General features: G+C 34.6%; 3 protein-coding genes across 3 annotated transcripts; all 3 read left to right on the plus strand.

Annotated features, from left to right (window-relative positions):
* Positions 1–3,181: 3,181 nt before the first annotated feature.
* Positions 3,182–11,179, plus strand: LOC132193099 (uncharacterized). Its single transcript, XM_059613487.1, has 7 exons — positions 3,182–3,323; positions 4,650–5,009; positions 7,406–7,450; positions 7,511–7,613; positions 8,688–9,041; positions 10,210–10,262; positions 10,584–11,179. The coding sequence occupies exons 1-7, from the start codon at positions 3,291–3,293 to the stop codon at positions 11,037–11,039; spliced, it is 1,404 nt and encodes a 467-aa protein (XP_059469470.1). The 5' UTR covers positions 3,182–3,290; the 3' UTR covers positions 11,040–11,179.
* A 2,689-nt stretch (positions 11,180–13,868) lies between these two features.
* On the plus strand, positions 13,869–15,140 carry LOC132194702 (keratin-associated protein 19-2-like). The gene is made up of 3 exons (XM_059616155.1): positions 13,869–13,939; positions 14,010–14,143; positions 14,728–15,140. The coding sequence occupies exons 2-3, from the start codon at positions 14,132–14,134 to the stop codon at positions 15,004–15,006; spliced, it is 291 nt and encodes a 96-aa protein (XP_059472138.1). The 5' UTR covers positions 13,869–13,939; positions 14,010–14,131; the 3' UTR covers positions 15,007–15,140.
* Positions 15,141–20,373: 5,233 nt separating this feature from the next.
* On the plus strand, positions 20,374–21,278 carry LOC132195232 (cuticle protein 16.5-like). Its single transcript, XM_059617088.1, has 3 exons — positions 20,374–20,446; positions 20,503–20,682; positions 20,922–21,278. The coding sequence occupies exons 1-3, from the start codon at positions 20,435–20,437 to the stop codon at positions 21,138–21,140; spliced, it is 411 nt and encodes a 136-aa protein (XP_059473071.1). The 5' UTR covers positions 20,374–20,434; the 3' UTR covers positions 21,141–21,278.
* Positions 21,279–24,230: the final 2,952 nt, after the last annotated feature.

The raw sequence follows: 24,230 nt of genomic DNA on the forward strand, positions 1-24,230 counted from the left end.
TGTTTGGTCACGCGAATGGCAACCTTTCGGACTCAAAACCTGATATGCAAGGAAAAAAGCGATCGGAACCCTTGGATATTTCAACTTCTGTGCCATTGCGCGAATGATAATTGCGTACACTGCCATATATATCATTTTATAATTCTATTAAAACCCCCAATGTTTTGTGTATAACTGGTATATTGCGAAATATTATACCATTGAATCAACTCTATTTGAAAAAGTAATAACTGCTGATAATTTTTCTCAATCTCAAGCATAATAATAAAAAAAATTGTAATGACCAGAGCAGACCAGAGCATGATTGCAGTCAATAAAAATTTAGTTGTAGAAAAATTTTATGTTTTGTTTTACCATTGAGAAAAATGGCGCGTGGAGAATCAACATTATTGAGCTTGAAACGTGTAATCTTCGTATAGAGAGTATTTTAATAACAAAATTACATACACATTACTTTTTAGTCCACCAAAGATCACGTCGCAGTTGTTTAGATCTTTCAAATATTTATAATTTTTGGGACGTGACGTCAAATACGACCTTTCCTGAACAGAATTCCAAACGACCATGGACGCGCGGTTCCTTGTCCTGACAAAGTTTGTAAGGTCGAGTGGCAAATTTACCTGAAATTGATTTGTAACCGGTGAGTCAAGTAATGTTTTTTCATGTTATCTCGAAAAAAAAACATAATTTTGAAGGAAATTATACTGATACGGTACAAATTGTGTTAAGATTTAAGATTTAAGGCGCTATTACTTAAATTTTAAGTTCATTATTTGTTTGGTTCAATGAATTAATTAAAATTGGAGATTTTTATGCTTTTATGCCTGCTGAGAGTCTCAGTATGCTTTATTTTGTTAGAAATGTATTAAAGCGGTTAAATTTTTATAAATTTGCCCCCAAAATTGAAAATTGAAAACTATTTCAAATGTTTTTTAATTTTGTTCTAACTTGGGAAGATTTAGGTTTTTATAACATTTCTTCCGCCAAAATTAAATTTGTGTTTCGTTAGCCTGGGAGGCATTAGCTGCCTGCGTGTTAAAATATCGCTTTTCCTGTCTTGTGTCAGCCTGACTGAATGACCACGTGTGTGCGTCTGCCTGTAATTATTTACTAACTAAACTTTATGTATTTACACACGCACGCTCGGACTCTCCCGGCGTAATAAATGTAATCTAATGTTGCAGCCGATATTATTAAATTATTATATAGACCGCCAGCAATTATAAGAGATAACTCTCGAGACGCTTGACTATTCCTCCGATTGGGAAATGATCTCGTCGTTTCCCCAAGCTCCCCTGCTGCGCCAATGAATAAAAAATAAAAAATATGCGAGGGCAATGCATAAAAATTTGTCATTATATATAGATCTAATTTGTTGCAAAACCTTTTTGCGAGAGCGGATTGAATTATAAGCTGAGGTGGCCTGAAAAGTTGTCACACATCTCGTCAGGTGCCCGCTGGAATTAAGATCTCACTCGCGCCTTTTACGATATCAATAACACATCAAAAATCATAAAAGCAAACTTGTATAACTGGTGACACTTTTTTCATTAGCGATAATTGCAGTGTAATTTGACCCACTTACCTTAATTATTAATCCGCGACGCAGGCGTTCTTTAATTGCCCAATCGGCGCCGATTAATTAGCGGCGCGATCGTCTCATAAATCAGTGCGCGCGCGGTGCGTGATTTATATTATATTCCTGCCGAATTCAATGCGAGCCGCTTTCGGCCGGATCGAATTTGTAATTGACCCGTCAAAATCTCATAATTTTCATTTTCCCAACTGCGTTTACAAATAGAGCGATCAGGGACCCGCGTGCTGCGAAAAGAAAAAAAAGTTGCGCAAACGGCGAAAAAGCTCTCGCGCGATATCGCAGAGCACTCGGCAATAAAATGAGAAGGACGAGAAATAAAAGTAAATACACACTGCAGCCAGGCTGCTTTCAAAACTCGAGAGAACCCAAACACGTTTATTGTCGAGAGAGAGACACTCTCGCGCAATAAAGCAATAAATAAAAGCACAAATAAACGAGAATGTATGCACTTTGCAATTATACTTGCACCTGCTCTACATTATAATATGCGCGAGCAAAAATTTCGCATAAAAGGACGACAGACCCAAATGGTCCATGCACTAATTACCTTTCAACGATTTAAAAGTTTTGACCCCGGACAACTTGCATGATGCTTGAAAAGTCATGTATGCTCAAGCTGCAATTTCTTTTGAGTAAAAGTTAAAAGATTTTTTTGCATTAATTTCAATTTATTTACAATAATCTGAAGAGGATTTTGTTTTATTTTTTATTTTTAAAATAGAAAATTTTAATGTTCTTTATAATATCAATAAAGGATTTTATATAATAATATAAATAATATCTCCAAAATTAAGCACACGCAGGAATGTGTCAAATTTGTGCAGAATTCACTGTTTATCACAAAATCACGTTTTTTTAAAGATACAATTTTTTGGTTTTCAAGTCTCAATTTTTATGTACTTAATTTTATTTTATTTTGAGATTAAAAACGAATTTTCAGTTGATCTCCAATGCTTCATAATTTTTTTAAAGATAAAAGTGCCAATAAATTATATTTTAAATTGAAACGTTTTATTCAGTTGAAATGTTTTATATTCTTGCACAATAATTGACTACATTTCAGATCTATTTATTTTATTTGTTTAGTTATTCCCAATCAAAATATTATATTTTATTGTTTATTGATGATTTCGTAGTAACAAATTTATTCCAAACACTTCAACAGTGCAAAACCCTCTTTCTTGGATCCAACTATATCAAAACACAATAAATTTGACTCTTAAAAAACAACCTCAGTCTCAGCTAGAACAAAATAAATATTGCGTTTTTGGCTGAACAAAGTAACAGTAATGATAGCTGCAAAAATTCATCGAATGAGCCAAGCACCGGTGCTCAGTGGTGAATAACAAACGACGTCGCAAATCACGAACTTTGCCAAAATCTCGGTGCCCCCCAACCTCCTCCAGGTCCGGGTCGAAAATGCTCCGAAAATTCACGCAGGGTGGGCGGGCGCCGCGCATGATTTTGGCGCCGGCAGTGGAATTTCGGGCAATTTGGGGTCAAGGTCGGTGACCAGTGGGCAAAGTGGGCGTGGCCGCGAGTGGGCCAACGGCGAGCGCATAGTGCAGAGCAGAAAGGCCGCAGCCGCCGTCGCAGCCGGAGCAAATGCGCTGAGCTGAAGAAATTGATCCGACCGACCGACAGACAGACCGACCGACCGACCGATCAACAGCTGCTCTGCTTTCTCCATGCGATGCGCCTCATGCATGTGCAGCTCGTCCTCCTGGTGAGCACCACGTACCCCAATTATTCACCTAATTTTAATTTTATTTCATCCAATTGTTGACCCTGACAGCTTAACATATTAAGTCGTCTAAAAAACATTGTTTACAAATTTTTTATAATAATTTTCCACCAATTTTCTTTGAGCATTTTCTTTTTCTAGTTTCTACTTGTTTAAATAATAATTTTTTTTTCATAAATTTCATTTTAAATTAATGGTGATTGGTTTATACTCTGTTGGGTCTAGTTGATTCATCGGCGCGTCATCGTCTGCCTAGATTATATAGGAGTCATAAAAATGTGTGAAAGTGTGGGATTGTTCCATCAGACGATCGTGTTGCTGACCTGCTCCGTGACCTTTCCAAGACAAAAGTTAACGAGAGTGTTGTCATTACCGACAAACTTGTTTTAAACCATTTTTACCGCCCTTCGGATGACTAGACATTTTTAGGGCAATTCGCCTATAAAAATTGTTCATGATTCGTGATGATTATTTTGACATTTACAAGGCTGACAAAAAAAATTTGTAAATCATTCATATTTTCCTTTCATCTAAAAATTTTGATTAATTTAAATCAGGATTTCTATATATGGGTGGAGGTTAAAGTATAATAATATGTTAAGTAATTTAAATTTATAATTGGGTGATTTTGAATTGAATCTATGCAAAAATAAACAATAAGACTTTAACTCTAAATTATAAGTAAATTAGAGTTTTATAATTGACTATTCAAAAATAATAATATTCATAATGCATTTTTATGTCAAACTGTAGATAGTGTAGATTAATAATAAATATTAAAGTTTAAAACGAGTAAATAAATTATAGAAGAATATAAATAATTTTATACATTTAAATTAAAACAAAAATGTAATTTAAGCTTGTTAATATTTTATATTTTATAAACTATTAAAAAACGCACAAAATAATTTCAGCAAAGGTCCCTATATAGGAAAATAATAAATAAAAAAATAAATTAAAAAATAATACCAATAAACTGATAAAAATAAATAAAAAAAAAAGAAATTAATTTAAAAATAAGAAGAATCATATTTAGTTTCAAGAAAATATTCGAAATGAGGGCAAGTATAAAAATCACCCAAATTTACTATGCCTAATTAGTAAAAATCAAAACTAAAAAGTAAAGATGATTTTTTTTTTTACATTTCTTTCTATAAAATTGACAGGATAATACAATTATGTTATTATTTATTCTGCACAAGATATTATTTTAAAGAGCCAACAGAGTAAAATCATTGAAAAAATCCCTCATTGAAATCACCAAGAACTGGAAGATTTGCACAAAATTGAATTTTATTTGTTTTTCAGACGCTTTGGGCGCTGGGGGACTCCCTGATCGTGGCAGCGCCGGCCAAGGACAGCAAGCAGACGAAATTCCTGTTCTTGGTGGCAGCGGCGCCGGCGGCGCCGCACGCCGCGGCCGCCGCGATCGTGGCTCAGCACGTTTTGCCGGCGGCCGTGTCCACGACCTCCCTGCGTCACGTGCACAACGCGGCCGAGACGACGCACACCATGACCGAAATCCACCACCACCCGCACGCCGACGCGGCGCCGCTCGTCGCCGTGGCGCCGATCGCCCACGCCAACATCTACACAGTGCACGTCGGTGGTTTCGGCGTCGGTTTGCACGTCGGCGGACACGGCCACGGCCATGGATATTTCGCTCTTTTCTGAATACAAAAAAAAAAGAATATAAATTTTTATATCAAAAAAGGGAGCAGTGCTTTCAATTTGGAGGGAAAAATATCATGTCCTCCGCAACTATGTGATTGATTTTTTTTTAAATAATATTTGTCTAGAGTTTTGTCGTACAATTAGTCCGTATTATTAATTGTAAAAAGAATTTTCATCCCCTCATTTTTCATTTGTTTTTTTCACCAACGTAAGATCTTCATGTCGGCGTCGATTTGATTCCGCCAAGTATCTCATTGTCTTGATATTGTTTGAATTTTGTGGTGCACATTTTTTATTATTAAATTTGGAATGCAGCCACAACTTTCAGAACACTTTGTCCTCGAAATGTATCATATTGATTTGAAGGAGCAAGAGAGCGGAGAGAAGAAAATGTGATTCAAATGTGGACTCTTGTCTCTTGAGAACTCGACCACTAATTTATTTCTTTGTGTAACTGACTTAATGATTAGCCAAAAAGCTTTGATAATAATTGTACATAATAAAATAATAATCTCTTAGCTTAGAGCCTAAATCAAACAAATAAATAAACTAAATCTGTTAGGAGCACCAAACATTGGCATTTTCATTTGAATTAAATTAATAAAAATTATTTTTATCCTCTTCAAGAAGATTGAAATTGTATTTTCATATGAGACATAAAATTTATCGCTGCGAAAGCCAGGAAGTTTTAAAACAATGGATGAATAAAAATTCTAATGTAGGTCACATCAATAAATCTGGCATGTAAATTGTTTTAAATTGGTCGCAAGTAGGAGGCTCTATTATACTTTTAAAGTCTTTGCCTTACATGCACGTAAGCGTAAATTTACCTTTAGTTTGTAAAAGTGACGCAGGCAGGACGGCAATTAAACGGTGCGTGGATCAGATATCAGGGAGCGGCACCGCTCACACCGCCTCCCCCGCCGCCTCCAAGGCCACTTTCACCGCTGCCCCTGCAACTTCGGCTGCTGGCACTGCTGGTTGGCGTTGCAGGTTGCATTTTTCAGACGGTCTGCAAACAATTTTTATTATAGATCTTAAATGACTTCAATTCTTCCTTCACGGAAAAATATTTAAAAATAAACGGTAGTAAATCTCTTCCATTCTTCAAAACAACGGCAAATCAAACAATCCACTTATTTTGTAGTAATTTGTGTCTTTGAATCGAGAAATTTGGTGCTAAGGTTTTTTTTTTAAATAAATATAAACTCCTTTTGTTCTAGAAAAAAATTTTTATGGTTGAAAGAATTGGTGAAATAGTTTTATTTTTATTTATTTTAACTATTCTCCAATAGATACATGTATTTTCAGTGTTTAATATTTAATTTTTGTTATTGACTTAATGTAAGATGTTGTGTATTTCATTGTTTCTGAATGGAGAATAAATAAATTAGAATTAGATACACAGTAAAGTATACAACAACAAAACTATAGAGAAAAAGCTGGAAAATACATTATTAAAGACACTCATCTGTTAATTAGGGGAATGGCTTTTCGCTAACAAACAACTTGCTTCCTTCAAAACTGCTTCAAAAGAGAGTGCACCGACCGCTAGAGCCCTGACATTTCTTCAGGGAACAGTTGATATTATTATTTTTATAATAGCAAAATATGCAAAAAAATTCAGTACCAATATTTTTTGGTTTAGGGGGATTAGTTTTTTTTTTTAAATTTAATAAATCAAAAATATTTCTTTGGGAACAAAAAAAATTTATAAATTATTTTCAAATGAGTGGTGGTTACAAGAAAATTTGAGCATATGAAAATAAGTAATGATTTTAGGTAATAAAAATGATGCCATTAGCTTGAATTAATATTTTTAGCCAATGGATTATTGAGATGAACACCATCCCTAACAATAAGATCAATGATTTTGAAACAATCTCGGTTGCGGAGAGTTGGCTGCCCTTAATTTAATCTCGCAACTCAAAAGGAAAAGAAGGAAACGCGAGACTTTGAGAAAATAAATAAGAGCACCGCGTGAAAACCAACACCGCGACCGCTCTGCAGCTGTTTTTTCTCCTCTGCACATGGATATATAACTTTTTACCTGCGATTGTTGACGCAATTCAAATCAGCTCATATATATAACTTTTGACGAATATGAGATAAATTTGGAAAAGCCGGCGCCCTTGTCAGAGTAAAAAGTGCAAAAATCGTCACTACTTTGGTTTTCGCGAGTGCAGAGCTTAACAACGAGCGTCTTTGTCTTGCCTTTGAAAACGAAAGTCTGTAAATTTCCCCGCGCTTATTTCATTTTCATAAACAAGTCGCCGGCTTTGTCGCCTGGGTCCTAATTACTGCTGACGAGACTCGTCTCCTTTTTTATGCAAATGGGCGACGAAAGTGCGATCCGTATATAAACGGACATGGTGTTTTCGTCCAAGCAGTCATTCGGCCGAACGAAAAGTCAGAGAAGCATGAATCCGTGTGTGGTGCGCAATCAACTACGAATCGCCTTTAAACACGCGTGTACTATTGAATTTTTCTTTCAGTTGTTGGCGTTTTGCGTCGCTTTTGCCGCGGCGGCGCCCACTGAAGTCGTCGACGAACAGCTTCAAGCTTCAGAGAGCAAATTGAAAAGGAGCATCGGAGGGGGTAAGAAAAATAGATACAAATAATCATCGACATGGAGCTGAAAAACTCTATTTTCACGGTTGACTATTCATTTTGGCCTTTTACACTTGATATCTGCAAGGCTGCTGCAAATTTATTGTGGCGTGGCAAATTTTAACTTTTTTTTTGCGATTTCTTATCTAGTTTTTTATAAATTTAATCGTAAACGTGTTAAATAAAAATTTAACTTAAAATAATTATTAATTTTATTAAATGAAATTTTTTATTTAAATATTTTTTATTTTTATTAATAATATTTCAATCTATATATTATTATTTTAAATATTTAAAATTGTTGATATTTCCAACATAAATTTAAGCCATTTAATTATTCTAATTTTATACGGTGTGTGTATAAAATAAATATAAATAAATTACCTCTTTCTTACATTTAAAATTTTAAATTTATCTTGTAGTTATTAACTTGCTACACTGGAGATTCACTAAGGATGCTTGAAGCCATAATTAATTAATTTTCTAACATTATTAAAAACAACACAAATACTACATTAATGATAATCCACCAATTGCTGATTCAACGTTCAACACAAAGCATATATTTGAAAACCAATAGCAAAGTTGATCAGGGACAATAAGGGATGCACAAATCTTACACTTATATTGACTATTAAAATGATGCAAAAAAACCTGTACAAGAAAAAAAGTTTCATTGTAAATTGTAAGATTCTTGATATGTAACTAAACTTCATGAAAAATTTTCATATTCCTAAATTTATTTATAACAACGTTAAAATAAATTATGAAAAAATCTTTTTAACAAAATTTTAACTGTTTATTATGAAAATAGAGTAAAATGAACTATTTCATACCGTTTTATCTTTTTCACAGTCTGAGTCTCTTCAAGATTTCAATCATAAAAGTAGCTTCTGCTTATAAAACTGATTTTTATTTAAAATTTTTTTTGCACATGAAAAATTAATAAAAACTACAACAGTGTGTAGGATGATCAATTTTATTAAGTAGAAATATTTTTGAAATATTGCAAGTAAAACTTAAATCTTTACAGTATATTTATTTTATTTAAATATTTTCCAGGTTTAGGTTACACTGGCTATTACAACGGCGGCGGTTTAGGAAATTACGGTCCATGGATTAATGAAAACCCTGGACTTGGATATTCCGGAGGCTACGGGTATGGGGGTGGATTAGGAGGGTACGGAGGCTCGTATGGAGGATCTTACGGAGGATACGGCCTCTTCAGGGGTCTCACTTCCGAGGGCTACGGTGGCTATGGCAGCCGATATGGTGGGTACGGTGGAGGATACGGCGGAGGATATGGTGGATACGGAGGAAGATATGGCGGATACGGGGGTGCGACTCTTGGCGAACAATTTGGACTCGGCAGTTACTACGGAGGCGCCTACTCGAGAGCATCTTATTTGTATGGATGAATTATTTGTTTGTTGAAATTATTTCGTTAAAAGATGTGATTTAAAATCTAAGTCTAAAAAAATGCTCGTGTTTGGTTGAAGGAATTGTGTATTTTGTTGCATGCGTTTATATGTAAATGTGTGATTTGCTTGTTAAAAACGAACTAAAAAGTCAAATAAAACATTCTAGATTTTAGAAAATGAAAATTTTGCTGTTTTTGTAAACCATTAAGATAAATTAAATGTTTCTTGTGACACTATGATGAAATTTTAAAAGCAGAAATTAAAAAGACTTATTTGAAATTACGTACAATTTAACCGTTTCTTTTCTTCGCGTAATAAGATGAGTTTCAGAGCCTTGTGTAAATACAAAAGTACAAATGTAAAAACAAAACACGTGGGATGACCTTGCAATGTCACAATGCACTACACAAAGGTGCATCCTGCATGAACAAAGAAAACGGCGCCGTGTGTTTTCAGTACAAAAAAAAACGAAACAACGTGACCTAATTAAAGGCCCTTGCTTTTCGCCACAACACGCGATTAATTAAATTGGGCTCGTATATACAAGTATGAGTAATATCGCAATTTTCACAGGAACTCGTTGCTGCTGTTGGCGACGCCGTTTGTCGTGCTGCTTTAATAACTCAACACCTGCCACTTGAGCCGGGAAATCGATTTTTAATTAACCTCGGGACAAAATTGCATTTTTTGGCCACAAATTCCTTTGCTGATTGAGATTTTAATCTCGCTGAAAAAAAAATGTTTTTTATTTTATTTAAAATGGATTTGATAAAGCATGACTGTAAAAAGTTTTCATAATAAAATTTCTTACACCAAGGGCATTAATTTTTTTTCACTGTTTTTAGTTTTTAAGAGATAATTTGTTTTTTATATCTCGACAATTAGCCGTGACATAAGCGCAGCCGGTTATGTCAGGGTGCGTGCGATGCTAAATGCATCCTAGCGTGAGTTGAATGCATCTTGCCCCTTTTTCATCTCACGCGAGAGAGGAAGTCTGGGATTAAATGCAATTTAAGTAAGGCACTTTTTTTCCATTTGGGAAATCGCAAAAAAACTACTGCTGGTTCGCGGTGGCGCAAAATTTTGGCTAATTAAGTGGGTGACGCGCGACGGCCTCGCAGAGAAAGGAAGAGGCAGGGTGATATAAAAGGACTTGCTTCCAGCGCAAAGGCATCACACCTCCTTGGACAACCCAACCAGCACCATGAGAGCCTTTGTGAGTATTGCATGACACCGTGTTTATTTGGGCCGGCCGCCGGGATACTCCCAACAAAATTCGAGAGCATTCTTAAAACTCCTTTCTAAATTCTGATTCATTTACCGACGATTAAAAAGAAAAAAAAACACAAAAACAAAAATCTCATAATATTAGTATAACTTTTACTTTTTCCTCAATTGAGATTGTTTTTATTGACATGCTAAAAAGAAATACTCCTCAACGAGCTGTATTATTTAGCATGATTCACCACTTTTTCTTGAACAAAGCTCCAGCATTATTTTTTTGGTGTTTGCTAATTTTTTTTTCTTGAAATTTCAGGCGTTAGTTCTGCTGGCAGTTGCCGCTGTCTCGGCCGTCGAAGTGGAAAAACAGGCCGACGAAAAGGTGGTTGAGAAGCGCGGCGTGTACAGCGGCTATGGTGGCTACGGAGGCCTCGGAGGAATCCGTTCCTATGGCGGCGGATACGGTGGTGGATACGGCGGCGGACTCGGAGGCTACGGCGGTGGTCTCGGAGGCTACGGAGGCGGACTCGGAGGATATGGAGGCGGCCTTGGAGGATACGGCAGTCATGGACTGGGCGGCTATAGCGGTGGATACGGAGGCTACAGGGGCGGCTACGGCGGTCTTGGTGGTCTCGGAGGAAGTTACGGAGGCCTCGGTGGCGGTTATGGAGGTCTTGGAGGCGCCTATGGAGGACTTGGAGGCGGCTATGGAGGCCTCGGTGGAGGATACGGAGGATACAACCGCGGCGGCGTTGGCGGATTCTACGGCTAAGCAGCAACTGCGTTAGTACCTGACAACCACTGTGATCCTCCTCAATGACCCAATAAAATTTAAGAGTATAATTTTGTAGAAAAATGAAAATGACATGGTTTTATTTATTTAAAAAAGAAAAATATATTGATTTCAAAAGAAAAATATGAGTGCATTTTTTATTATTATTAAATATTTTATACAATTTAACCTGATCTGCTTAAAATTGTAAGTAAATTATTTTTGAGCCAAAAACACATTTCAAATTTTTTTTCATTTTTCAATCGCAGGGGCAATAAAATCAAAACAACTTTTCATTTCAAATATTAAGCAAACATATGGAATAATGACATTGATACTACTTACAGCTCAGAGAAATAAGTAAAAGTGAGAACAAAAATGCACTGCGTGTATTTCACAGCGGGAAATTTCCCAAACATTTGACAAGAGCTCTTTATGCATGCGAGTGTGGGAGCCTCCCCGATTAAATTGATCCCAGAGTGCTCTCGACGCGCGTCCTTAATTCAAATAATTCGCCTTCATTCAACATTACTTTCCTTGCGCCATTCATGGCAAGCATTTCACGCAAAAAATAGCTCACATTAGAATAAATTGTCCTCTCTCAAATTATTTATAGTTTCATTGTGCCCACCTTGATTTAGAGACTAGAGAAAATAAGAATTTCATGCATCAAAATGGAAAATAAATAGTAATGCAGCAGTCAATTAAACGGATTTAAGCACAATAATTTATTCCATGCGATAATAGACTTGTCTATTGAAATGTCTCGAAAATTGTGCTCGCTCATTAATATATAGAAAACGGCTGTCTTTGTTTCACGCAAATCACACGAGAACTGCAGAGCTGGTTTTGCATTTTGTTGACACCATTAAATGTTAATATGAACTTACTTGAGATATTATTACTAAAACACTAGCTCGTATCTAATTTAGTTTTTTTTTCTTTTTAATCAAATCACGTTGATATCATAAAGAATGCGAGCAGCAATGTCTATAAAGAAAACCACGACCGTAAAATGTGATAATGCGTCGTAATTGCAGGTGTCGAGATGGAGCCAATTATTCTCTGTTAACACCTTCATTAAATGAACGCCTTATTACTTCATCTTTGTTCCCACCTGGTAAACGTTCTTTTGGAGTAACAATATAGTAATGATTAAATTAGTTAAAAATAATTTTAAAAATATTTCACATTTTAAATAATTTAACAAAAAAATGATGTGGAGAAATAAATAATAAGAATTAAAAGTATACCTTTTAAATAGTTAAAAATTTAATATTTTTAACTTACTTGCATCAGTAAAGACTATTTTTTATTCAGCATTTCAATCAATTTTTAGTATGCACTTAATTTTTTTTACGAATTGAAGTAAGGAAGCTCGATTTCTGCCGCTTTTTCACGGTCGTGAAACTTATTTTTTAATGCCGCGTTGATGCTCGATCGATTTCCTTGAGACAATAATGAGAAAAAGACGAGCTAACCTGACGCGCATAAAACCACACACTTAATTAAGCGCGAAAATTGCCGGCGCGTTTCGTGGTGTGGCGGACAAGGTCGGCAAGGAAAAAGGAGAATTGCATAAATCGTCGCAGGCAAATCAACTCGGCGATATTTTTTCATTTCAAAGAGGAAATTATTAAAAAAAATTTGACTAATTTGTACCAAAACGCAACTAAATGCGTTAACTGGAAGATTATCAAATTCCTTGAAATGAAAGGATTTTATAGCTGCATGCGTGTTTTTATATTGAAGTTTCATGTTGCGGAACTGTGTGTTAAAAGATAATTTACTAAAAACAAAAGCGTTATAACATTGAAACTGATAAGGAATCTTACTGAGGGGAATATTTTAAAAATAACTTCTCGATAATTTGGAATTTACTGTCCCAAATTAAATTGTGAAATCTCCTTGTAAATAAAATCAAATTGATTGAGAAGATTTAGATTTCATTTTTTTAAAATCATAATTGCAATTAAAACTTCCGCCCTTCGTCGTAGCAAGGCAAGCGTGAAAATACTTCTGAGCATTTCTAATTAAGACCAACAAAAACAAACATAATTAAAAATAACACTGATAAAACAAATAATTAGGTTTCCAGCACGGCGTACTGCAGTTGATAATAAAAATAAAGTTTCAAAATAAAATAAAGAACACGCACTGATAGAAAATAAAGGTTCTCATGCATTTGACTCTTTAATTTATTCCTATCTAGACAGAACTCTATTGCTTTTAGCTCAATCATCATGAAGTTTATAAGGCATCTATTAAGTTTTTCAATGCAGTTCATTGGTTTGCCCATTTTTAGATACAACATCCAAAACATACTAAAAAATTGTAAAAAATTTAATACTACAAAACGCGAGGAGTTAAAAACGTATACTTTCTTTTGAAAGATGTTCTCTAAAAAATCTGGATATTTAAATTTTCTAAGTTCCTATATAAATCATTATAATGTTGAAATTTAACTAATTTAAAATTAAAGAGTAAACTTGCTGCCATACCCATAATTTAATCACACGATTAAAACTGAAAGTGATTTGTTTAATTGTTAAAGATTTAAAAAATTTGTCATTTTTTAAAAATTAAAAGACAAAAGAAAATAAAATATTTTAAAAATGGTCTTACCTTAATATTTTCTAAACAAATTTTGGAAAATTTTCAATTTCACAATACATAACAACCTTTTTACATAACAAAATGTTTCAAAATGAAGTCAGAGTGCAACGTCAAAACGTTTTAATTGTAACGAGAGACGCACCCAGCCGCGCAGGAAGCCCCGCAAGACTCGCTGCTTTACATGAGTGAGGAAATTTTGGTGAGGGTCGACATAATCGACGGATTTGCTGCAACTCACCTGAGGTCGTTTTTATGTAAAACAAAAGGAAACGATCATAATTTTGGTGAGTGCTCTGACATAAGTTGGCTTATTCTGTGACGCAATTAAATGAATACCGCGTGTTTGCGTCGCAGTGAAAAGAGACCACCGCAGACGAGAAGAGACAGGGGAAGGGTTGTCGGCCAGCCCTATAAAAGAGGAGCCCTGCACCTCGCAAACCACAACTCGTTGTTCACTGACAACAATCAACTCAACAATGAAGGCTCAGGTATGAGTTTCACTTTCTCATATAACTCTTCTTTCACTGAGTATTTAATTTCATTTCGGCCTCTGGCACTTTCAGTTTCAATTAAATTCAATCTAATTAACTTTTAAAATATTTATAACTTGAATTTTGACAAAAATTACTGGGAGCGAAAGTTAAAAAGTCGAATTTTTTGTTTTCTCACCAAATGATTTGTAGGAAAACCTCAATATCAAATATCTGGTCAAATTAATTTCAGAGATTTTTTAGAAAAAAATATATAAATTTGTCAGAAATATTATTAGATATAATAACATAATACTTTGCAGTTTCTTAATATTTTAACTAATTTCATTTTTTAACAAATTCCGATCATATTTTTCCATTACTATGAAAATTTCGCTCTTCAATCCCAAAATATATTTTTAACAATGATAATTTTTGTTTCTAAACTTCCAAGCTTTGTATCTTTTTCAACCTTTACACTGGTTTAAAATTGCAATTTTTTTGAAGTTATCAGTAATTTTTTGTTTGTTTTATAATTTTTATTATTTTTAAATTATTGATTTCATTTTTCATTAAAACAATTTTTTCATTTGGGTTTTTAGCTCGTTTTCGTCCTGGCCCTGGCCATCGTGGCCGTTGTCTCGGCCGCCACCCCCGAGGCTTCCGCCGACGCCGCTGATTCCAAGACCATCGAAAAGCGCGGCATCGGTTTCGGCCTGCCCTACGGCGGCGGCTACTACGGCGGCTACGGACGCGGTTTGTACGGCGGCTATGGCGGCTATGGAGGTTTCGGCTACGGCGGTCTCGGCTATGGAGGCTACGGATACCCCGGATACTACGGCGGACTTCACCGTGGTTTCGGCTACGGCGGATTCTTCTAAGAAGATCCATCCAGCCTGACCCATGCTCAGCCCCCGGATGTACATAGCAAAGCTAAATCCCGCGAGAATCATCTGTACCTGCTCAAAATCAATAAAAATTACCAAAAATCCACCCTTTGGAAAATAACAACAAATACCTACGCATTTTTCATTTGCATTAATTTACAAGATTTCAACACTGTGCAACCTTATTTATAGGTTAACTTGAATTTTCCAATATCTTTTTATTTCATAAGTAAGAATTCATTAACGTATTTAAACAAATTTGAGTTTTTTTATGCCTCATATTACTTTTAATGTAATTTAAATCCAGATTAAACCAAATTAAAAATACAATGAAGATGAAAATTATTTAATTATAAAATTTTAATATCGTGTAATAAAACAATATTTTAGACAAGCTTTGATTTTTTTTATCTAGGTTTCTTTTGTTTCCATTGTTTCATAATTTCAAATCTCTAAGCCATCAGACTAGTTGTTGGATTTGACTATTTTAAGTAAGATCTGATTTTTTTCTATTTATTTGAACATGCTTATCTTTTATAAAGAAAATTAAAGCTTTGATTTTGTTTTAACTTTAATAATATTTTCAAAATTCAAAATCAGATTATCACCCAAAAAGAATCGCTCAAAAAAATGTAAGTATTTTACTTAATATGGCATAATTTTATATTATTTTGATAACTTTTTTTGACATTAAAATAAAAATATCCTCATCATTTATACAACAAAAAAGGACAAATTGCAAATAATACTAAGCACTAAGTTTTTAAATTGAAAAATAATATTTCCTTGTAGAGTTTTTCTATTTAAGCAATAAAAATGAGTTATTGATTTAATTTTAATTAACAAAAAAAATGGTAATAAAATGTAAAATATCTGGTCCGTTCCACATTGAACTGATCGGTCGATTCATCGGAATTGGCGTCTGAGAAAAATAATAATAGCCAAAGCAATGCAGCCAATACAAAAGCAAGTAAGTTATTTTTCATTCTCCATTGAATAAGCAACCCGCAGAGTTTCACTGCATAGCGTGTTGCTTAGCTAAAAGGCTTCTTTCGCTTATCCTAGTATTTCACTGCAAAACCTGAGCAAACTCAACAGCCTTGAAATGCTACTTCCTAAAACTGAAAAAAATTCTTAACCCCGTCTCTCAATAGTTTACCTCTGAGTGAGTGAGAATTAAAACAAAAAGAATTTAAAGACTTTGAAAATTAAACAGTTTTTAAACAATTTTTCTCTTTTTGGAGTTAATTTTGGATATATGGAGAGGAATTCTATTGCAAAAATGTCCCATTCTTTTTTGATGCTAATTATATAAAACTCATGCACGCATAATTCCAAGCATTTCGCGGTCTATTTTTCACGGATCACACGCGCATCCTTTTCCAACTTTTGTCAGTCAACGCACTTCTCTCTGGCACGATCGGAATTTCACAAACGGATGCATACATATATTTTTATGGCCAGTGAAATACCGCAGCATTTTTATGAAACACGCACAACTCTTTTCCTCCTTTTCAACACATCTTATACAATAATAACAAGACGAAATCCCACAAATCACTCGCAAATAGGTTGGCAAACATAGTGATACTCTGACAATATAAATAAAGTGCTCAAATGGGCAATTTTACTGCTCCGTCAGGCGAAAACTTCCTCTCAGATCACGACCCCAGGCAGAGTAATCCGTTTCCTTGTAATCATTGACACATTCACAGAATACGGAAGATTTTACAAATAAAAATATATGATCATGAATCTCGGTGAATTTGAAAATCTGATTTGGATCTTGCTAAAATTTATTACCTCTGAAAATTTTGATGTTTAATTATAAATTAATTAATTAATGGAATTAAAAAGTAGCGTTTGATTGAGATTTGTAAATGCGTGTCAGAAAATCAATATTAAAAAAGAATCGGTGATTTGAATTTAAAGTCGGCTTTTCCTTGATGGGTTCAAATCACCATGAATCAACCCTCAATCATGAGATTGTAAATACATAAAATAAAATAAAAATTATTTAAAATATAGTAATATAGTAATTGAATATAAAATAACTTTTTAAAAATCATTAAAAACTTGGTAAATAATTTATATTAAAAAATAATAAACAAATTATTTAAATACTATTAATTTATCTTCTAAAGACGGTTTAAAAAATGTATATTGGAAATATATTTTAAATTGTAAATATTAATGTTGTTTAATAACTTAATTGAATAAATTTAGGTATAATAATTGGTGATTTTTTGAATCAAAATTAATAGTTACAAAAAACTTCAAATACTCGTCTTATGCTTTTATAGTATTTGAAGTTAATGTTGTGCGAAAAGTTTTTAGCTGGATTGATGTTCCTAATTAAGGTAATGCGTTAATTACAACCTTCATAATAACTTCAACTTAGAACTGAGGAGCTGCAGCAATTAAAAAAAACTGAGCAATTAACGAGTGGGCCTGGATGCAACTAGTTCGCACGGCTGCATGATAATTTGTTTTTGTTGGTGCCATTTATTTTCTCCGTCCGTTTCGCAACAGAGCCTCGCTGCTCAAAACTAATTCTGTCGTTTTTGCTAATTGATAAAAACTTGAAAAGTTAATTCGGTTAGCAGGGAAAACGTATCTTGCGTTTCGCCATAAATCGAGTGCAAATATTTGCGTTTTCCGCCGCGGAGCAAATGAATTAAATCGTGCCGGCGACCTCTGTTTTGATTTTGTTACGCACGAGCTTTGTTCTTACAGTTTTTCTCGCGGTGCTGGTCGAAGGCCTGCGAGCGACACGCGGCGTGCGGGATATCACGTGTTCGCAGAGCAAAACAAATTAATTTATGGTCCAGCCCTTGGAAGGAAATGGTGAAAAAGAGATCAAACTCACTGCCTTTCTTGATGTCGCCTCTGCTGATTCTTGGCCGGCGCATTATTCTGCACCTGCAAACAGAAAAAAAATTATTACCCGTTTAACGTCGAATAGCGACAAAAATGATACATCGGCATTGTGTTTTAATTGTCGTTAATGAAAGGAATGAACCAATTAAAATTAATTAGAAAGTGGTGCTTTACGCTAAAGACACGCCCTCTCTGATATTTTATGTCAAATCTGATCAATTTTATCTTGTAACATGCAGCACCACAAGAAAATTATGTCATCCCATTTTTAACAAAGAAATTTTTTACTTACAAAAATCAAAACAAACTATTAAAATAGAAATTTGAAGTAATTTGGAATTCATGTTTTTTATATATGCTTGGCTCAAAGTTAATAATTAAAGTTTAAGCATGTTTAATTCCAATGTTGTCTGAAGATTCTCAGTCTGATTTTGTTAATTATTTTCATATAATCAGTTTGAGGTTACAAAATTTCTTTAAATAAAAATATTTTAAAATTTAAAAAAAAAAAACTATAATTAATTTATGATTTTGGGGAAAGAGGCACTCACGATTCATGATTCAATGGGCTGACTGAGATAATGAAAACTGTTTTTTAATTAATAAAATATCAACTTTTTCAACAAGGTAAAGCCTGGTTTATAAAATATAATTTTTAATAAACCACAAATTTAAATTAACTCATTCCAATAAAGTTTTCAAAACAACGAGGATAAAAATATTAATGCCAGGTTGTTTGGCACAATTCCACCAGGTTGCAATACCAACTATCACCCTAATGAATATTGAAATGAGTTAAAGTAAATTGTCTTTCACTAACAGACCACAAATGAAAAGGAGGTGCTGCTCAATAAAATATAGAAGAAATGTGCGTCTGATTCAAACGTGAAATCCGAATGACTGGCAGCTGGAAATGAATATGTTTTTGTGCTTTGCCAACGCACTTTCCCGCGGTTCAAATTTCTAAACGCGGCCAAAGAAATGCATTTTCAAAATACACTTCAATGGAAAATTATTCAACGTTACAAAATGTATCTAAAAAGAAATCCAAAGTATAAGAATTTGATACATTTTTTGTGTGAAAAAAATAGTATATGGCGTCGTACCTACTTTTTGAGCAGACCTTATTTTGAAAAAATTATAATTATATTAAGCACGAGGAGAAGCTTATTATCTATCGAACTGTTGAATACAATATTGGTTTCCAGAAAATTTCGTCAATTGGTTAACGCGTGCTTTATGAAAATTGGAACCGCTCACGTCATGATCGCGCATCAAAAAACATCCTCGTTTATATTTTTTCCTGACCCGGCCGGGCGCCGCTCGTAAAAAAGTAAAGCACGACTTGTGCATTAAATGAAAACGCGTGTGCTTTGATTTTACATTTCGCGGTTACGTCACAAGATGATTTGTTTGCTTCACTTTTTTCCAACGGAGCATCCATCACTTTTTTTCTAATTATTGGCGCATTCATCCATTTTATTAATTGAGTGTCATCTCCTCTCGTCGGAATAGAAAACAATAATTTCATAATATGTATCACCCACAAATTGGCAATTGATTTACGACTCGTTCCAGTTCGGTTTCCTCGTGCTGAGTTTTACGATCGTGAAGTAGCCGTGGCGGAAGGCAAGGCCATGAAAGTTTGGATAAAACAAGGAATCACGACGATTTTCTCGACCATTTTTAATCACGATCTCCTTTTAGCCTTAAACTTTTAATCCGCCTCGCATTGTTTAAAATCAGACAAGTGTGAGATTATCCTTTTGCTCATAAACGAGTGAGATGTGGCAGTAAAATTTAAATTTTGCGCAAATATCAAAATAGGATAGTTAATCATGAGCATAATGTTTATTGAATTCGCACTCTTGAGCAATAAATTTAGTTGCTGGGGAAAAAACGTGCTAGCCAAATAAAATTGAAAAAGAAACGTTATTGAATTAAATAGCTGTGAAATCACGCAAGTAATTTTTGCACCGTTAAACACCTGAAATAATTTAAAAAGAACTGCAATTGATACTGCATTTGTATGGCGTGTGTGTAATTGAGTTGTACAATATGTGAGATATAAAGAAAAGAACAGGAGACAAGAAAATTGAGCCTGCAACGCAATCCTTTTGCAGCTTTTATAGTTGTTGCATTCTCTTCGAAATTCCTTGCAACTCTCTCTAATTACAAGTGAATTTTCTCACCGTTCCCAGCATTCATACATATAGTATTATACAAACAAATCAACTATTAAATTTCCCAGAGCGAAAAGTTGCCGTTTTAACCCATTTTTTGCTTTGGCTAGGGGAAGTAAATTAAGCAACCTTTGAGAGGAGAGAAAAAGTATAAACAAAAATCTGTGTGCTCTTGAAAAAGACAAAAGAAGCGTGTAAGAAGTGGGAAGGAGCTCCCGAAGGTCTGCTCAGGGCGCCACCCTTTCTTTCTCCGGACGAGAGGGGAGGGGACGCGGGGCGACCTGGCCCTTTAAAAGGCGCGCCGCCCGTCGCTAAAGCATCATTGCTCGCTTCAGCACAGCAACAACCACTCATTCACCATGAAATTCCTCGTGAGTTTGATGGTTTTTGGGTCTCAAAAGTTCTAATTGGGATTAACTGTCCTCAGGTTGTTCTCGCCGCCGTCTGCGCCGTCGCCCTCGCTGCCGAGGAGCAGGTTAAGGAGAAGCGCGGAGCCCTGGGACTCGGCTATGGCGCCTACCCCTACAGCTCATACGGTGCCTACGGCGCCTACCCCTACGCCGCCGCCCCCGCAGCCTATGGCGCCTATGCCGCCCCCGTCGCCAAGGTCTGTTCAAAATTTCAGTTATATTCAAACAGTCAATTATTTTTTTTTTATATTTTTTTTTTAAATGTTTTCTTTTTGGGTATTAAAATTTTTATTGCAAGATGTCGACTCAAAATTAAAAATTCTAACGAGAAAAACTTTTGAAAATAAATTCATTTTCCAACCTTAGTAAAAAATATAATTTTTTTTTCAGAATATTCAAAAATTTTTATAATTCATTACTTTTTCTCCTTTGTCAGGTCGCTTATGGAGGCTACGGCTATGCCGCCCCCGCTCTGGCCGCCCCCGCCATCGCTAAGGTCGGCTACACTGGCTACGCCGGCTACGCTGCCCCCGCCGCCTACGGCTACGCTTCTCCCTACGCCGGTCTGGGCTACGCCGCCCCCGCTGTTGCCAAGCTCGGCTACTCCGGATACGCCGCCGCTCCCCTGGCCGCTTACCACCACGGTCTCTACTAACTAAGTAAAGAGCCAGCACAAATCATCGCCATTCCATCTCATGACGCCAAATCAAGAGTGTTGTAATTTAATTTATTATGATACTTCTGTCTGGTTTTTACTTTTGTGAATAAACGACATCTCGCTCATTAACTTAAACATTTTGTGTTTCATCTGGCAGCAGAAAAAAAGATTTACACCCTTTTTCTCTGAAATTAAGTTTCTATTGCTCAACGAATAGTGAATTAAATATAAGATCGAGGGCAGAGGCCAATCTAATTGCGCGGCTCCGTAACGCAAATTAGTGCATAGCTGCCTATTGTAACGGACGAACTCCGCCCCGGGTAAGCTGTATTTTTATTGAGGCGCGCATGCATGCAGGAACAATGAACGCAATTATGCAATTGAATGGAGGCACGCGCAAGTCATGGGAAAAATTTGCAGCACTCGGGAAATAATCGTCCTCGTCCTCTTAAAAGATCACGTTTGTTCAACGTAAACAGCAAAGGGAGGGAAAATCAACAAAAACAATCGATATGATATGTTTTTTATTTTCTTTTTCGAAGTTTTATATTCAAAATCATTGCAGGATCTTTTAAACAATATGTGAAACAGCAATATTAGTAAAATTAATGCAAACATTAATAGCAAAAAATAAGACTTCAATTTTATTTTATTAAATTCTCTATTTTAAAATATTTTTATAATTATTCTAAGCATACAGAAGAAAATAAGGATTTTTTTAGTGTATTTGATTTTAGTAATTTTTATTAACTTTTAAAATGTTTAATTGCCCCCATTATTTGCTATGTTTATTTTTTTATTATATTTAAACACAACATTTTTTTTTTATTAATTTCATTTCTTTCCACAACATGAAATTAATTAATTTAGGCAATGATACAAATAAAATAGCCCTTAATTTATAAAATGTTAAAACTTATCTTTTATGATTTGTGAATTCTTGAATTTTAATTTTTCTCTCTTGCTTGATTTGAGATTTTTTTGGTTTTATTGGTATAGGCAGAGATTTTTTTATTAAATGTCTATAAACTTATTTTTGAAACTAGAATTATGGGCCAAAATATTGTTGAATAAAAATAAACAATGCTTTGGGGTCCAAAACGCTATTTTAATATAAAATTATATATCATTTGAGTTAATGCTCACAGACGTAAAGTTTACAATTTTTTTTAAACAAGCTGCCTCTATGTGTACGATTGCGAAATAAGTTTAAATTATGTAATTGAGAATGTTGTACACTCATATGTCTTTAATTGTTCAAGCATGCATTTTATATTTTATTGGACCAAAAGATAAATTATAGATTCGAGATAAATGCTTGCTTATTGGCGATTGCGTCAAAACTCGCGCGGGCCGAAAGGATGCGGGCTTCTGGATTTTGTAAAAATGATATTCAAATGTGTATCGCCGCATGTCGCAAGAGCCGCGTTTTAGCGATAAGCTTTTATCCTCTTGCACGGACGTGCATCCGTTACAAGAAGGCGCTAGAAACGTTTTATGGCCCGAAAACTTAACACACATACCTCCTATTACAAGATAAAAAATCACGCGCTCTTCTCTCGAGACGAGCACGTGCGAGCGATATTATAATATCACGCGAAGAAAGAAAGCGATGAGGGTCTATTTTTTATTATTCAATCAATTAACATTGAACGTTAGGCAATCAAGGTATACCACCTTTATAAATCGACTCTTTTAGAGTTTTTAATTAAAAATAAGTGCATTATTAGGGAGATGTGTAATCTGCTGTGAAATAAGCAGGAAAAGGTGAGTTTTCGACGTTGGTCTCGCAATTGGAGGCGATTTTCCGCTCCACTGATTTCGTCCATTGGGAAAGATGGATCGAGAGATGCACTTTGTGTCTTATTTGATGCAAGTCGTTAAAATTTATTTCTAGGGCGTCGACACATAAATGGCGAGGAGAGAGAAATGATTATTTCATCATGAGGAAAGATTACATTTTGTAAACATTTTAGTATATAAGAAAAAATCGAAAATTCGCAGTAGGTGTTAATAATCAGAACGCAGAACGCACCAGAGATATTATCATATTATCTTGGAGTTGTGTTGTGGACAAAACGCAAGCTGACTAACAACTTAGACAAAAATTCATTTTACAAATCCCAACTTTCAAGTTGCTTTATGACCAGGAAATATAGTCAAGAAAAGCTAGCTAATTGCAAGATGAGCATAAAAATTTAGAATTCGCATTTATTGAGCTCATGTCCATCAATATTATATATTATTATAAACAGTATAATTCAAATTTTGAGAAAACTTTTAAATAATTTAAACAATAGAAAATGACATTAAGAAATTTTTACAGTAAACAATCAAATATAAACTAATTAAAAAATAACTGGAAGTGGCGACAACAATAGCGAGGATATATAAAACTTACTTCTTAATATGAAAAAGTAATTAGTGTTTTACCACGTTGTACGATAAATTACTTTAGTTTTAAATAGTTTTTATATTACATCTAACTGGGGGCTACGTTTATTTTAATTTATATTATATTAATTAATTTGATTATTAACAAAAAGAGTTAAAGATAAAATAAAAAATAAATATGTATTATATTAAAAAATTAATCATATAATGGTTAAGAATTTAAAAGAATTAGTTAAATAAAAGTTAAATGATTTTTAATTCTAGTTTTAACTTACTATAAGCTGCTTCTTGCCAACAACGTTCTTGTGTTTTTTTTTTTTTCATTTGATTTGGATCTATTTAAAAACGGGCACACAATGGATTCAGAGAGGAGACCAAATCAGGAATCGTGTGCATGAATTGGATGTAATAAATAAATAATAAGCAGCGCGCGCTGCTGGAACAATGGGAGATCTCGTTTTGTTCGCACAGTGGCAATCTATGCACTTGTGCAGCGGCTTTTGTTCTCGCAGCTGCATTTTCAGTCCAATTAGCTTGGCAGTGAAAGTGATACCGCAAGTCAACACGAAGAGCGGGCCTGTTAATTAATGGACCATATTACAGCTTCATTACATAAGCATTAAATTCTAATAAAACGAGACGTGTGTGTTTGTCACTGTGGGAAAATTAACATTTACAAGGATTTTGGAGAGT

The sequence above is a fragment of the Neocloeon triangulifer genome, unplaced genomic scaffold (genome assembly GCF_031216515.1).
Source record: "Neocloeon triangulifer isolate White Clay Creek 2 clone unplaced genomic scaffold, ASM3121651v1 ptg000001l, whole genome shotgun sequence".
Classification (NCBI taxonomy): Eukaryota; Metazoa; Arthropoda; class Insecta; order Ephemeroptera; family Baetidae; genus Neocloeon; species Neocloeon triangulifer.

What these genes read in the sequence shown, in the direction of transcription:
- LOC132193099 (XM_059613487.1), top strand. Translation starts at nt 3,291, where the DNA reads ATGCGCCTCATGCATGTGCAGCTCGTCCTCCTG. An exon ending in GAAAAGGAGCATCGGAGGGG is followed by an intron (nt 7,614 to 8,687) that starts GTAAGAAAAATA and finishes AATATTTTCCAG; the next exon opens with GTTTAGGTTACACTGGCTAT. An exon ending in AGCATCTTATTTGTATGGAT is followed by an intron (nt 9,042 to 10,209) that starts GAATTATTTGTT and finishes ACTTGCTTCCAG; the next exon opens with CGCAAAGGCATCACACCTCC.
- LOC132195232 (XM_059617088.1), top strand. An exon ending in ATGCCGCCCCCGTCGCCAAG is followed by an intron (nt 20,683 to 20,921) that starts GTCTGTTCAAAA and finishes CTCCTTTGTCAG; the next exon opens with GTCGCTTATGGAGGCTACGG.